Source organism: Chiloscyllium plagiosum, chromosome 2 (genome assembly GCF_004010195.1).
Source record: "Chiloscyllium plagiosum isolate BGI_BamShark_2017 chromosome 2, ASM401019v2, whole genome shotgun sequence".
Classification (NCBI taxonomy): Eukaryota; Metazoa; Chordata; class Chondrichthyes; order Orectolobiformes; family Hemiscylliidae; genus Chiloscyllium; species Chiloscyllium plagiosum.
In genome coordinates this window covers 50,146,113-50,161,218 of record NC_057711.1, presented here as the reverse complement: position 1 = coordinate 50,161,218, position 15,106 = coordinate 50,146,113, and the positions used below count along the sequence as shown (strand labels likewise).

The following is a 15,106-nucleotide window of genomic DNA, read 5'->3' as shown; positions in this document are numbered from 1 at the left end:
CCCCCACCCCAACCCCCCACCGCCCCAGCCTCCCCACAAGCACAGCGCCTCACTGATTCTCACTCTAAACAACCCTCAGTCCGGGCTGGCTTTAAGGCAACATGCTACAAAGATTAAAGATTGTTTTTTTTTACAAGAAGACGAGGTGCTTCTGTAATCATAGCAACGGTATGTAGGCCACAAAGTGCTACCAAAAGCTAGTGATGTCCTCCCTGGAGCGTTCAAGTCTCAGGCTTGTAGGATTTTTATCGACTGTTGCAGCTTCGCTTCATAGCAAGTCTCCCTATGAATTAAAATTAAAAATGGCTGACTCAATATCAGCAATAAACCAAATATATTAAAGTGTGGGATGAGGCCGGCAAAGAATCATTACCTGGCGCATTTATATTAAACAGTCTCGCTCCCAGCATGCTGCTGAAGGTATTTTCTGTTTGTTTTTCATTCTTGCTGTATTTTTTTACGGACTTGCTTGGATATGCAGGAAAATATATGTTGACGCGAACGTTTAGTAGTGGGTTATTTACGAGGGAATCAGAGGGTCAAGTTCTGGTCTAAGTGGCACATCTGCGAAACATTGAGGCTACTAATTCACCAAAGGCTGTACGGCTTTTATTGTAGACATATTGGGGAATTAGTAAGAGTCCGCGTCCCCCTTTCGCAAGGGGGAGGGGGCCTGATTATATCATGATGTATTGCTGGCTACACGTTCAATCTGTAACACTGCAGCTAAAACGAGAAGGCGAAAAAAAATCTAACAAAACAATCTAGCCATCCATTATGAAGAAAAATAGGAGCCATGCTGAGAAATTAGGTAAATAAATTCTAAATTAGAAGAATATTAGCCACAACATCATTCACACAGCTCCACGCCTGTCTGTTCTGATGTGCAATTAAATTAAAACAAATTCACATTTTAACATTTGTTGGTTGTGGTGCAGTTTATACTTGTAAAATCCCCCCTCGTCCTGCCTTATCTTAGTTATAGCTTCCATGTAGTAAGACAGGGCTCCGTGCAATATTAAATCGCAAGAATGATATTAGAGGTTCCAGCTTTATGTCATAAAACTGTCCTGAATGTACTAAACGTGTGCCAGTTAATCAATCCCTCTTCCCTTTTAAGCGATTCAACATTTGCAATAGACCTACCTCGCACATGTCATTGCAGGAAGGCAGTTTTTTTTTCAAGCATCATACTTTGACTGGTTATACAGTGTATACAATATTGCGTCGGAAATGTTCCATTCCGCGCATACTGTTTGCTAAATAATTGCCGCTGCCAGCATAAGAAACTTTAGAGGAACTGACGAGTAACCTCGAGAGAAATTATTACAGCGTTCAAATAGGCTCCTCATTGGAAACGCTATCACTCGTCGGTGCCGTTTATTTCAGGATTTAGGCATATCCCAATATGTAATTATTGCAAACTAAGCAATTAAAAAAGATGTGCTCGACTAAAAGAAAGTACTTTCTTGGAAAAGGAAAGTGAACAGTTTGATATTTTGATTCACTGTCAGTGATTGGATGGTGACAGTTCAGTATCCGAGTTAGTTGTGTATATATAATAATCTATAGAGGGAGCGAGAGACCGTTATTAAATACAAGCGTTGTTGACTTAGCAATATGACTGCATTAAAATAAGCCACTAATAAAATTGAGCTCAGCATGGTGTATAATTGCAACAGAATGTTTTCAAATAACATTTAAAGAGAGAGTTGGTCGTGGAGCCAGAGTCACAGACTGGCTGCTGTGTACTTGAATTGCTCCGGCACAATTGAAGACAGCCCAGGTGTTAGGATTTCCCCCTACCACCTCCCCCCGACAACATTAAATCCTCTACTCAGGTTAAGTTTTCCACATGTGAAGGTACTGAAGATGAAAAGAAAAAGGTCGCATCAATCACACCATGGCCCAAACCACATCTCTGCCTACAGACCCAGTATGGAGTATGCAAGGAGGAAATCTTTTACATATTTATTGAAACGGATATGTCCACATGTATCACTCCGTCGAGGATGTCTTTTAAAATGTATTGACGTCACTGTTGGTGATCAGAGTGTACCGAAGGAGGAATCTCCTGACATTCCCACTGACTGTTAAAGGTTTGATTCTGTTTACACTCGCTGTACTAAAGCTACAGAGAAACCCCAGTCGAGACCAACTTCTGTGTCCGTCAGATCTTCAAGTGAATCGTCTCCTATTTTCCCCTTATTCCAATATCTCCGTCTTCTCATTTATTTTAGCATGCTCTGAACCCAGGTCATACAAACAAAACATCTCCCTCTTCTTAACTTCTATTATTTAAAAATGCACTCTTTGGAGTGTTAGAAAGGTTTCCAACATTCATTTGTTCTTTTTCACTTTTTGCAACCTTTTCTTTCCCACTCTTTATCTTTCACGCACACAAACAAACAAATATCACTGAGATGCAAATGCCACGTGTTGATATATTTATACTTAATGACAGCCCAAATCCAATCTCAAAAGAAATAAAACTCTTACTTTTTGCAGACAGTCCCCTCTGGCCGCTGCCTCCTTTAATTATGTGTGCTAGATTTCTTCCCTGTGAAATAAAAAAAAGCCTGGGATTTTGGATGGAATCTTGGTGCTGTGTTTTTTTTTAGAGGAGACTACGCTCCCCTTACCCAAAGGCTCTCAGTTAAGTGCAGATTGAGACATATCGGGTTCCTTATAAAAGGATCATTTCATGTGGGAGGTTGGACACAAAGTTTGGACTCGTGACTTGCATTCCTGAGCGACATGCATATTTTAAAACAACAAAGCAAGCGAGGAGCAAGGCTTAGAGAAGAAGGGGGAGAAAACTTGGAAGAGAAATTTCTGAGAGATAAGAATCTCTGTTTCAAAAATTATATCCAATAATTACTATTCTTTCAGAGGACCCTGAGGAACGTACACAGCATAGTTGAAAGAACTCTGCCTCAGTGACAGGACGATTGTTTTATTCACCCTAAGACATTCAGTACGGTTAGGACCAATAACAAGGACAACACAGAATAAGTTGTTTACAAGTACACGGTTCGGCTGACCATGTGTGTGTTAGTACAATGTGAAGCACCTTCCCAGACTCTGCACAATGCTGCTGACTTAGTTTATACTAATCCTGTCGTTACGTAATGAGTGCAGTTATTAATGAGAAATCAAATGAAGGGAAACTCAGACGAAACAGTGACAGCTGAAGAAATGAGCAGCGTCACACAGCGTGTGAAACCACAATTTAATGCTTGGTGCCAAAAAAAATGCCCTGATTGCTTTATTCATTTCATTCATTTAACATGTGATTATCAGCCTAGACCTTAGAAACGACAGATCCAGGCAAAACATCATGTTGGCCACATAGTCGTGTTCTGTATAGCTCAACAACACTGCCGTGGTCTCCTCCAAACTCCATCGATTATTATTTCTACCAGAAAACACTATTTGTAACATGTGTGGAAATTTGAGCCCCCGCAGAAAAAAATTGAAGACGATATGAGAGAACAAATAGTGAGGACATAGATATCTCTGTTAGTTGTCAATGCAGGTCCATGGGCCGAGAATGCTAATGAGGCTTTGCAGAGAAGACTGGAGCTGTGTGTGTGTCTGTGTGTGCGCACACAGGGATCGATAGCTGACCCAATGGTTTGGGCAATGCTTTATCTAGCCGAGCAATGATATTATCAACCTTGAATGTTATACACAGCAAACGTCTTCCTAAATCAACACAAGCAGTTCACTTACAGCAGCCACCCCACTAACCCCTTTGGAAAAAAAAAGCTCTTCATGGCAGTATATTTTATATTCCGTAGCTCTTATTTGATCCATTGCCTCTGCTTGATCTAGTACTCTGTGGACAAGAAGATATAAACAGCCATCATCTTGCCTGTTAACAGTCTTGTCTCTGGTAGCACGACTGTATTTGGTGTACTTAGCGACAAAGGAAAAGAAACCCACATAGTCTGTTGTTTTATTTTGCAGTACAATATTTTTATTTAAATTAATTTGTCAACAATGTAAACGATGGCTATATCAATTATTTTTATTAATAATACATCAGAAATTGTATTTCATTGCTGAGAATTTTAGAAATTTTTCATGTTTTTACCGGTGATATTGCAGCCTCACATACAATTTAACAAGGCCAGCAACACTCCCGCCCCAACCATCAACCCCCACCCCCTCACCCCTTCTGCCCAGTGTTAATACATTTGGTCTATATTTTTAAGAGATACGAAGGGTGTGATGTCATGCAAGTGATATTGTGCATTTCATACAAGGCATCGTGGAATGGGCAATGATTCATTACATCAATAAATGGAGGCGATGTCAAGCTAACACAATGTTTCGATTCATTAAATATCCAGGAAATGATAGAATGGGTTTGATATTTGCCTGAGAACTGGCAGTAAGTAAACTTCGTATCTGTCTGAAAGTCAGCGGCCTTCTTTCCTAAGTGCAACTATTAAATACACAGCGAGCCTGCTTATCTTCAATCAGAGAATGCATCTGAGAAGGTTGTAATGGAATCTCCAATAATTGACATGACAAGCCTCTAGCCTGTGCACTTGTGCACTCTTTTGGACAAACAGAGAAACACCTGATGTAAACTTTTTTTGGGAACGATTTTTTTACGAGGTGGGTGGATGCTGGAATTCAGATCTTTCGGTGCAGGGTTTGAAACGTATTCCCTGACAAGTAGGGATAATAAATGAGAGTCGCTTTCAGATGGATATCTCAGACGTGAAATTGCACCCAGCTGGTTGTGTAAGCAAACAAATAGTTTCATGTAAGAATCTCGTCTTGTAGGTTGATGAATAGAACACGACATCAGTAAATGGGTCTTTAACTCATTTAGGAATAAAACTCTTGGCTCTCTCAGTGAAAGACATGGAGACGCCATGTACCCAGAGCAATAGCTATTTAAAAAAAAAGAGTTTTATTAGTTTCCACTCCTTCACCCACGTTTTTACCATTAAATCCAAACGTCAGTCAATTACAATGGTCACCAAACCATCAGTGCAAAATCTGAACAGGCTCTAACTTCACAGCACCTATGGAGATTAATAGATTTGTTTTGTGAAAATACGTGAGGTTTGGAAATGCGAGAAGTTAAACGGGAATGTATTAGAAGGTAAACATACTTCTCGTATTTGGCAAATGACATCTGCTTGTAAAATAAAACCAGCCTTTTAGACAAACGCGGTGGGGTGGGGGCGGTGTTCACTCTAAGTAGAGTGTTTTTAAAACAAACTACTTTTCAGGATTAATCTCAAGCCTTCGCCTTCTCCAAAACCTCACTGAATATAACACCAACTGATTCGCGCTGCAGCTTAAAATGAGACCGATCAAATATCCTTTTAATTTGTTATTTTTAAAACGTGCTCGAACTTCGGAAGAAAAAGTGACAGAGTTAAGCGGTGAAGATGGACAGATGGAATGAAAATAAATTCATTTCACTCAACTGGAACTGTAATAAACAGTTATTTAAAAGAATTGTTTCGAACGATAGGCAGACAGTGGTTCAGTCTTTGCATAGTTAAATCCCTAAGGGAGTTCCTTTTTTGATTTTTTTAAACAAACGTTGTGGTTACAGCAGCAGAAAATCCACCTATGAAAGAAGAATGGACAACCAGTTTAAGAAACAAAAGTCAAGCTAAAAATAGAGGTGGGGTTTGGGGTGGTGGAGGTTGCGAAACAGTCCAGGTAACGCGTTTAACAACAAAACACAACATGAGACAAAAGGAGCAAAACGTGCGGTTTCGGGACAACCTCAAAATAAAACTAGAAAATGTCCTAGGATTTTATTTCAGTTTTACAGGAGGAGTGGGGAGATTAATAAGACAATTCAGGCAAAGCAATGATAGGGACGAGCCAACAGGGCTTGAGGGAAGAGTCAGACAGATCAAGAGAAAAAGACAGACAGCATGTTCTATGACAATTCGGGTAATCGGGAAGAAGGAAAAGATGGAGCAAATAGACACCAAACTTCGTGTTAAACGACAACCAAACACAAACCAAGAAAAAAGACCAGCCGGCGGGCTGAGGGATTGAAGAGTTATGTTTGTGATAATTTAGGACAAAGGGCAAACCAGGAAAATACATAAATTTTATGCCTAAGAGTTTAAAGCTGTCCTTGTTCAATTTTAAAATTAGAACTACAAAGGTTCTTGAGAAAAATACATTTGCAAACCGCACCTGATTTGCTACAAGAGCAATATGCATCTGGTTTCACATTTTATTAAAAGTACATTAACATCATAGTGAAACACACGCACTCTTCCTGCGTTTAATTGTTTGTGCTCACTTACAGATTAATTTATGCATTGATAGCGATATAAGTCTCTCCCCATCACATCCCATTCTTAACACCCCCCCTACCCTAATATCCCCACACGCCCATCAGTAGGTCAACTTTTCATTTTTTATTGCTTAAATGTAAAGACCGGAATGCCTTACTGTTTCAAAATACCTTTCTTGCGCATCCTGGACCTTTTGAAATATTTTAATGTGACAACACTGAAAATACACTGATATAACGCAACCGCCTTTACCTAATTGTTGGGCTATTTTTATTCGGAGTTTGCTCCTGAGGCGTAACACCAATTCTCCCTCTCAATTAGCTATGCTGTAAAGTCAATAGGTAAAATTCACAACATTACAGTAAATTACATCCTTTGCAGTAAAATAATTTGATTTTTCCCCCTAACTGTTGGAAGAATGTACTGAGAAATAAATGAAGGCAACTTGTCTAAAATAGGAATAAACACATTTGCAGAGGGAGGTACAAGACCCAGTATTTAAGTGTGGAAAGTGTAGTGCGTGGAAAATGTAATTGTTTACACAACAATGTTATAATTTTGACGTTACACTCATTGTGCTCCACAACAATTAAATAGTTAAAACATCAATAACGAAAAGACAGCTTTTTGCATATGTAATCCATGTACTATTTAGTTTATTAATACTTGACCACACACTGTCAAGTTTTCAATTTTATTTAATGAATTATGGTTCCAGAAGTGGAGCAATACACCAAACCCTTCTGTTTCACAAGAAAGGACTGAAACTGGTGGGGGAAATATTTTATAAAATAAAGTATCCAAAACTCTTCAAAGGCCGCCATGTTTGCTTGCTACCATCTGCTTTAAATGAGCCTGGCAACACATATTATTAAAGTGCTGGACTGGCTTGCAATGTCTCCAAGAAGAAAGTATGACCTTCATAATAAATTTCGTGGTCATTGCTAAAACTGGATCATAACACACAGAACTAAGTGCACCACCAAAATGTAAATTTCAGGTATCGAGAGTTTAAATCAGCATCAATTTTCAGGATAAACACCAGTATTCTACATCATTATTCTTTGATTTCTGGAAGGATTAATAATATCTGGAGATTTCAATTAAATATTTTCCTGGGGGGAAATGGGATGGAGACACTTCCAAACCAGCTTCTCAGATGAACTTCTTAAAAGGTAAATTCAAATTAATAATAACAAACAAAGATAAATATCAACAAGAAGGTAGGGTTCAGATGGGTTCAGCCTCACGAAATGTCTACACAGGTTAAAAGCATGTGGCAGTTTTTTTTAAAAATCGGTTATTAAACAACCTGGAGACAATGTACAAATATGTGTTTACCAAAGAGAAAGTGGAATTCAGTATTTACATAGTGTCAGAACCGCGTGCTTTTGCTATCGTAGGCTGTATCAAAGCTAATAATTTCTGTAGAATGGAATCGCACGATATTAAAGACATTGATTCGTCGTGTACCGAACAGAAACCTGGACTTAGGTCCCACAAAGAGCTATGGGATATCATAGATTTATTTTTGTTAGTGAATTCAAACAATTAATTAGAAGTAGTGCTTTGTATGGAGGAAAAAAAGTACTTTGGAACACAACGACTACTCCCACGGTTCCTGACATGTTATGAAATACCACAGGACGCCCTGTCACACTCTGTGCTAACAAGTTTAAACAGTATTTTAATTGGATTTAACGGTGAAACGATGAAAAATCATTATCTATTAGGTCTTTGATGTCCATGGGCGGCCGTAAAGGGTAGTGTAAAAGTTGGGGTTGAAGGAAATAGGTCGAGAGGCAACACTCATAGCAACAACTGACAATAAGTTGCAGCCAAATCCACTGGAACAGCATTGATTTAAAAAACCCCAAGAAGTATCCATACTGTTAACACCGACCAGCGTATGCACGGCAATGCATCAGTTCATTCTTTGTTGGTTTTCCATCTTTATGGGCATATAAGCACTTCTACGTACTATTACGATATACTGCTGCTGTGGACGGATATATTCATGTGTATTAGAACATATATAGACAACCTATTTGTACGTTAATTGTTTCATCTGAAAGTGTCTATAGCTATCGCCTTGTGAATCCTGCAGCTTTGCGACCAAAATGTTAAAAACCCCAAGCGACCACATAGCAAGATCACGTTAAATATAGAGAAGCTTGACAATGTAGGGAGAAAAATGAAAACATACAAACACAGGTATAAACGAACGTATCTCTCTCTCTTTCTCTCTCTTTCACGCACACACACACTAGACACTCACTGCCCCATACCACCATACACACGCACACGCACATACTTTCATCCACTCTCTCGGTTTCACAATGTGCCCCTTGCTGCTTTACTTCGGACTGGCTGTTATTTCAATTTCGATGCACAGTTCTTAAAAAAAAACTCTCCCATGACAGCGTGTGCTAGAGTTTTGACCCGGATGATAAAAACTGTAATGGAAACAGCAACTGAAATCTAGAACAGTCTTCTCTAGGCAAGGCATTGCCGTCTTTACATCTTCACTGTCTGGAAACGGTGGCTCTTTCAAATCTTCTTCCGAATAATTTATCCAACATAGCCAACATGTATCAATTACAATATGATACATATACGTATGCATATATATTACATACATAAAATTATTAAAGCACGGACAATTATCCGCATATCAGTGGGATGGAAAACCCTTAAAATCTACATTGTCGATCACGGAGCAGAGAACCATACCAGCAGTAAACAGATAACACAGACACAGCTGCGATAGATCTCTTTTATATCACTTTTGTAACTGTTTCAGCGTAACAACGTTTTTTTACAAGAATATTCCATCATACCCACAGAACAAACCCACAGGACAACGCGTCTGCAAGGGTACAATGCTTGTACTTTTTTTCTCTAGACGTGTTTTTTTAAAGTCTACAGGTAAACGGCTTGGCAGTAGTGATAGGAAAGTTTAGTTGCGTGATTAAAAATTTGAGAGAGGTGTTTGGAAGGTTGGGGGGAACAAACATAATATAAAATAAATTTGCTTCCACGTGGGAAGTAAGAGATAAGTTGAAGTTTGGGAGAAAGGGGTGGGGGCGAAGATGTGGGTGGTGGTTGTGGGGCAGGAGGGGCAACTCGTTATCGTAACAAAACAAAACTTTAATCAAAATCAGTCCTGGATGCAAATCAAGAACTTCAATCAACCTAATTCGAAGTTCTCTGAAACTTTTTTCTGAAAAAAAAATCAAAGAAAGAAGTGCCTTAGACACTCAAACCAAAACTCTTATTCCTACAAAGGCAATGGGAACTGACACAGAATACAAGTGTTCTTTAGAAGGAACCACTGTGTGATGGCTCTAAAAACACGTTTTGTCTATTATCCTTTAGCAGTGCTCTTTTACAATTTGATCACTTTTTAAAAAAAAACATCATTTTCGCCAATACTGCAGGCTAGTGGATGCGCTTAAAGCGACTAAAGGTTTCTTTCCTTTTAAAATGTTGTGCTAAATTCTTTTTATTTAATTGTTTAATTCTGATTTCAATTTTAATTCTTGGAGAACATAGTTTTGACGACATAAATCGCACTCATTATAAGAAGCAAAAGGTTATATCAAAAATTATTAGTATAGAATCACAGGAAACCTGGTTTGGAACCAGAAAAAAATACAAAACAGATATAGATACATAGACACAGGACATTTTTATAATTATTTGGAAAATGTTATTTTCCCCCTAATTTCTGTTTTTTTTTTAAATGCGCATACGATGTTTTTAAATTTTACAAAAAAAAGAAAATAAAGACTAATATTTTACAAAATGATAAGCGATGCTTGTGGTAAGTGTTGTTCTACATATGATGCAGTTCAGTTCCTTTTCACAGAATAAATCCCACAGTCAACAGTTTGGCCTCTTGGAAGGTCCTTTTATTTTCACAGATATCATCCTATAGGAACTTGCAAGTTCTTGAATGGAGAGGGAGGCTCTCCTAAAATGCTTGTGGTTTTGTTTTGTTTTGTGTGGGGAGGGGTATCCTTCTCTCATCATTGAATGGACATATAAGGCCAGTTGAAGCTGCTCCCCGACAGTAACATATCTCTGATGAGGGTTTCAATGGGGGTTTTACCTACCAAGCGGACGAAGAAGAGCTGTTCGATGACCGAAGAGGAGACGGTGCGAAGAGAAGGCAATCGCAGTAAGAGCTTGCCAAAGCGACTCGGCTGGTTCGGGTACTGGCTCCTCACATATTCCTCCAGAGCACACTGAGATTTCTCCTGCAGGCTTTCTATGTGGGCAGCATCCGACAGGCCACAGGCGTCTTGACAGCCAAAGAAAAACAGAATTAGTGCCGCTATCAGTCGACCTTTTGTTTTATTCTAATCCTCGTTTATTGTTTTGATATCAATCCACACACACACTCTCCCTTTCTCTCTCTCTCTCGCCGACAGATATGCACACACACACTCCTTGCATGTTGGAGGCGGACAAGCTAGCTGATAACGTCTCAAATTGTTTTTTGTTGCTGCAAATATTACGGCTAATGCAGTCTTTGATGCCAAATGAAATAGCTCTCCTAAGCTTGTATTATAAGCAACAAAGAAACTCTTAAATAATATGTACGCCATTTCCCGCAGAGAACCAAGCCAGAGACACCAGTGTCTGGGAACATTGTGTGATAGATACTGGTACGTGTTATTGTTCCTTTTCCTTTGCAGCATGTGTTACACATTGTTTCTTGTTCAGTCTACGGCTATGCAGCCTTTTCTTTAACTCAATATTATGAACGGTGTAATCTGGCACAATTTCTTTTGTAAATGTGATAAATAAGGAGACTTGGAATATATACCAAGCCTTATAGTGCAGGGTTACCAGAGTATGCTTCGAAATCTCCTTTGTGCTAACAGTTTAGTGATATAACTGCGTAAAATATCGTGGTTGTATTGTCAGCATAATTTCCAATGTATATTTAATGCACTATAATAAAGACAGTCTTCATACAATTGATGAACGCTAGAGCTCTTTTTCTTCAAAATAACACCTATAGATTTTTAAATAAAAAGTGCAATTTTATGCCTATATATACACTGGCTGCACACTATCGAGTTGGGAACATTTTGTCTATGAGAATTTGCGCTTTCCTTCAGGAAAGGCTGTTGGACGATTTGTGGACGCTTTAATTTATATGCTTGGAAGCCATATTTTAGCGTATGAATTAATAAAGTAAAATAGGAAGTTTGGGTCACGACCCAGCACTTGGAAAGCATCCAGAATAAGGGGTTGAAAATACTATCCGGAAACCTAAGGTAAAACCACAACATGCCTCCTGTAAGCTCCAGTAACTTCAAGCGGCCCTCTCAAACAGGCCAGCGAAAAAGAAAATGGCAAGCAAACACCGTCTCGATCATCAATACGCTCTCTGCTTTGGAAAACTTGGACAGCTTTGAGAAAGGCTTCCCATGAATTCCCCTCTGGCTAACAATCAAAACAAGTTTGGTCAAAACTGGAGAGGTGGGGGTGGGGAGGTGAGGGTGCAATGTCAAGCGGTTGAACAGACATCTATAATCTCTGTCTTTCTATAATATTCGCAAGTTTGTCTTTTTGTGTCTTTTTCTTACTGTGGTTGCTCTATTTACCAACAATTCCCCTATTAAGGAATAATTTATCAAGATTTGGAAGTTGTTGAAAAGACGATTAATTTGTATTTTTACTGATCAATTTCCAATTGATTTACATCAGATTATGTTATTTAATAAAACCTCCTGATTAAAACAAATCATCGTTATACCGCTTGACTAATATCACCTTCTGTATAAATAAGCCACCCAAACCATTCATATTTATTTTCTCCTGTGCCCTTACTGCATCCGAGTGTGGAACCTTATTGATTTAGATCAGATTTGCTGAACTTTCGGTCCCGTTCGCCCCCACCTCCCACCACCCCCCCCCCCCCCCCCCCCCTCGCCACCTTTCCACCCGAGTCACTCACTCACCTGATGTGAATAGCACAATAGCTTTGAGACAGCTGTACTCTGCCGAGTCGACGTGGAGGGCTTTCAGTTTTTCGACTTGCTCCTGGAAGATCCTTATGTGATCCATGAAAGCAACCACCCTATCTGCAGACATTGGCGAGGCATGGAGCCCGGCAGCGGCCAGCAGAGGAGCCACATGCAACGGCATCGAGCACTGGGCAGCGTTCAGAACAAACAACTCACTCCAAGTCAGCCTGAGCAGAGCCACCTGATCTGTGATCTGCAGATCTGGGAAAAAAGGGATATTCCTGGCCCATTCCACGGCGCTGAATAGCAATCGTGCAGCCAGTTCACAAATGTTCTCGATGCCCATGATGTTGTTGGGTTGCATACATTGACTCCCATACCGAGAGGTTGGGTAAGGCTCGGCCCGCAGTAGTAACGAGATGTATCCAGACAGATAGCAATGGCCGTTCAAAGGGTCCCCATTCGTCAACGCATACTGGCCTGGGTTTGGTTGAGTTGGAGGCATTCTTCCTCGCTGAACCGCTGACAGAAAGAGAAAAAAGGAGAGGAAATGTACATCCACAAAGCGCAATACAACCCGCCCGAAGCTTCAGAAATACACATTTTTTACCATTATTTTAGTTTTTTTTAAAGTTCACAAACAATCGGTGTCATTTCCATGTAAAAATACAATATGCGACGTTATTTTTTTTAAGAAAGACATAAAATTGTAAATACCAAGCACAGCTTTACCCGTCAGAGCACTCCACATTGTGGCTGTTTTAAAAAAAATCCAAATCACAACATTGCAGAAAGAATTGCTGGATTGCGAAAACTCCCCCAAACTGCAACACCCACCCACAGTTACAATTGGAAAATTCTCCAAACATCTAATGCATGAATGCAAACGATTAACTTACAATTACAGGGGGGAAAAGACCGATGTATTAACCATTTGAATCCACAAAAAAATATGCAGCCATGCTTGTAATTGTTAAACTCTCTCAACTTTGAAGCTGTGAATTCGTTTTTCTTTGAGGTTAATCAATTTTTTATATAATAACGTATTTTAAGAATGTGGTTTGGGCAACTAACCCATACCTTTTTGTTTGCAAAAGGGTTACAATTAACAGCTTAGACTTTCCTATCACAGCATTTTCTCAGATTGAAGCAAACTCGCGCATTGAGAGATTTGCAGCCCGGATCTCCTCAGATTTACAGTGATGCTTAATAAAATATTCACCTTCCCGCCTCATCCCAACTTTGAGGCATTTTTTCAGGCGGCAGTACTGACATTGATTGCGGTGGTGCTGGTCTATAGGACAATTCCGGTTGGCACGACATGTGTACGTTAAGTTTCTCCGAACACTTCTCTTGAAGAAACTTTTGCAGCCCTCGCAAGTGAACTGGCCGTAGTGCTTGCCGCTGGATTTATCCCCACACACCACACACTCGATGTGCTGCTGTTGCTGCTGGCAGGGCTGCTGCTTCTCGCCGCCAGGCTGGACGCTCTGACTGCTGCCTCCGAGCGGAGTGGAGGGCGGCCCGGGCTGGCCCGGGGTCTGCGGGGTATGGGGAGCAGCCGACGCCGCCTGCTGCTGCTGTGGCTGCTGCTGGCCCGGCTGCGTTTGTGCAGACTGACCGCCCTGAGCTCCGGCCACGTCGTCCTGAGGATCTCGCCAACTGCTAACTACCATTGCCATATCTCGGGCCCAAAAAGTGCGGGAAAACAAGTTGATCGCACGGATTTTTTTTTTTGTCCTGTTGGTAGGGAACAGAGTTGGATGGTGGTAACAGAAAATGGAAAAAAAAAAGGAGAGAGAAAGGAATAAAACTGCGATCAAAGCAACGCAGACAGGCAGACACACATAAGGAGCAGTGAATGAATGAGTGAGTGTTGATCAACAGTAACCGAAACAAATGGGGGCCAAAAAAAAAAGAATAAAGAAGATCCCGATCAGGGTACGCAAGTGTCGGGAGGCCAGATCCAGGGCAACACACAGTCAGCCATTCAGGAGACCAATATAGGAGGGAACGAGGGGTTAAAGATTATGGAGAGTTGGGGGGAAAAAAAAGAGACGATCTCAATTCGAAGGAACACACACACAGACACACAGAAAAATAACCATGCGATCCGAAGTAAAAGTATGGCGAGTGTTAAATCCCTTCTTCTCCGGAGAGGAACAGAAAATAGAAGATCGGAATTGTCAGGGAAAAAAAACTCACCAGGACAAAAAAAAGGACGGTCGACGTTAAAGCGCCCTATTTTCACCTCTCATGCGGAGTGGAGAAAGAAAGAGAGGAAAGAAAAAACAACTAATAGAATATGCAAGGGGGAGACAAAATGAATGCGTTTAAACGGGAAGACTAGCGGAGCAATTTTTCCGAAAGGGGGATCTGCGCGAATGTCTGTATATAGTGAACTTTGACACTACTATTGAAACTGACACGTTTCTATGGAGATCGCTGCCTTATATGGAGCTCATGTCAAGGAGCCAAGAGAGGGGCTGTTGGCAACTGATAATCAAAGGCGACTGGTCATAGCCCTGAATTGGGGCTGGGGAGGCTAAGGTTAGCCAGCCTCCTGCACACTATTGGTTAGCCGTCTTATTTATTACCTACGACGCTCTGACAAGCAAAATTTACATTAGATCTCCTGCGCTGGTATTTACTTTGAGACCTTATTAGTATGGGTCGCCTGTGGTCACCACAAAAAAGCAACACGAGGACCCTGTGCTTGTAATATAACAATGCAGCAAGCAGCCTCGAAATTTCAGATTATGGGAAAAAAGTTAGTTGACAATCAAACTTTCTTTTCGTATTTTAATGGATCATTGTTTGAAAATAAAT

General features: G+C 40.3%; 1 protein-coding gene and 1 long non-coding RNA gene across 6 annotated transcripts in view; both read right to left on the bottom strand.

Moving 5' to 3' along the window:
* The window catches only part of LOC122559601, a 25,533-nt gene extending 22,854 nt beyond the window's left edge, over nt 1–2,679 (bottom strand). For both annotated transcript variants that reach the window (XR_006314479.1, XR_006314480.1), the window contains exon 1: nt 2,500–2,679. This is a non-coding gene — a long non-coding RNA (uncharacterized LOC122559601). The remainder of the gene's footprint in view (nt 1–2,499) is intronic.
* A 6,376-nt stretch (nt 2,680–9,055) lies between these two features.
* Nucleotides 9,056–14,704, bottom strand: nr2f1a (nuclear receptor subfamily 2, group F, member 1a). Of its 4 annotated transcripts, XM_043709247.1 has the most exons (4): nt 14,483–14,704; nt 13,500–14,017; nt 12,272–12,799; nt 9,056–10,599 (listed from the first exon to the last, which is right to left on the bottom strand). In XM_043709247.1, exons 2-4 carry the CDS (start codon nt 13,957–13,959, stop codon nt 10,325–10,327), a joined length of 1,263 nt encoding a protein of 420 aa, XP_043565182.1. In that variant the 5' UTR covers nt 13,960–14,017; nt 14,483–14,704; the 3' UTR covers nt 9,056–10,324. The 4 variants fall into 4 exon arrangements, with proteins under 4 accessions (XP_043565182.1, XP_043565171.1, XP_043565192.1 ...); XM_043709236.1 differs by having other exon boundaries at nt 13,500–14,704; XM_043709257.1 differs by having other exon boundaries at nt 12,272–12,796; nt 13,500–14,704.
* Between the last annotated feature and the right edge of the window lie 402 nt (nt 14,705–15,106).

What these genes read in the sequence shown, in the direction of transcription:
- nr2f1a (XM_043709236.1), bottom strand. Translation starts at nt 13,959, where the DNA reads ATGGCAATGGTAGTTAGCAGTTGGCGAGATCCTCAGGACGACGTGGCC. An exon ending in AGTTGGGATGAGGCGGGAAG is followed by an intron (nt 12,800 to 13,499) that starts GTGAATATTTTA and finishes TCTTTCTGTCAG; the next exon opens with CGGTTCAGCGAGGAAGAATG. An exon ending in TATTGTGCTATTCACATCAG is followed by an intron (nt 10,600 to 12,271) that starts GTGAGTGAGTGA and finishes TTGGCTGTCAAG; the next exon opens with ACGCCTGTGGCCTGTCGGAT.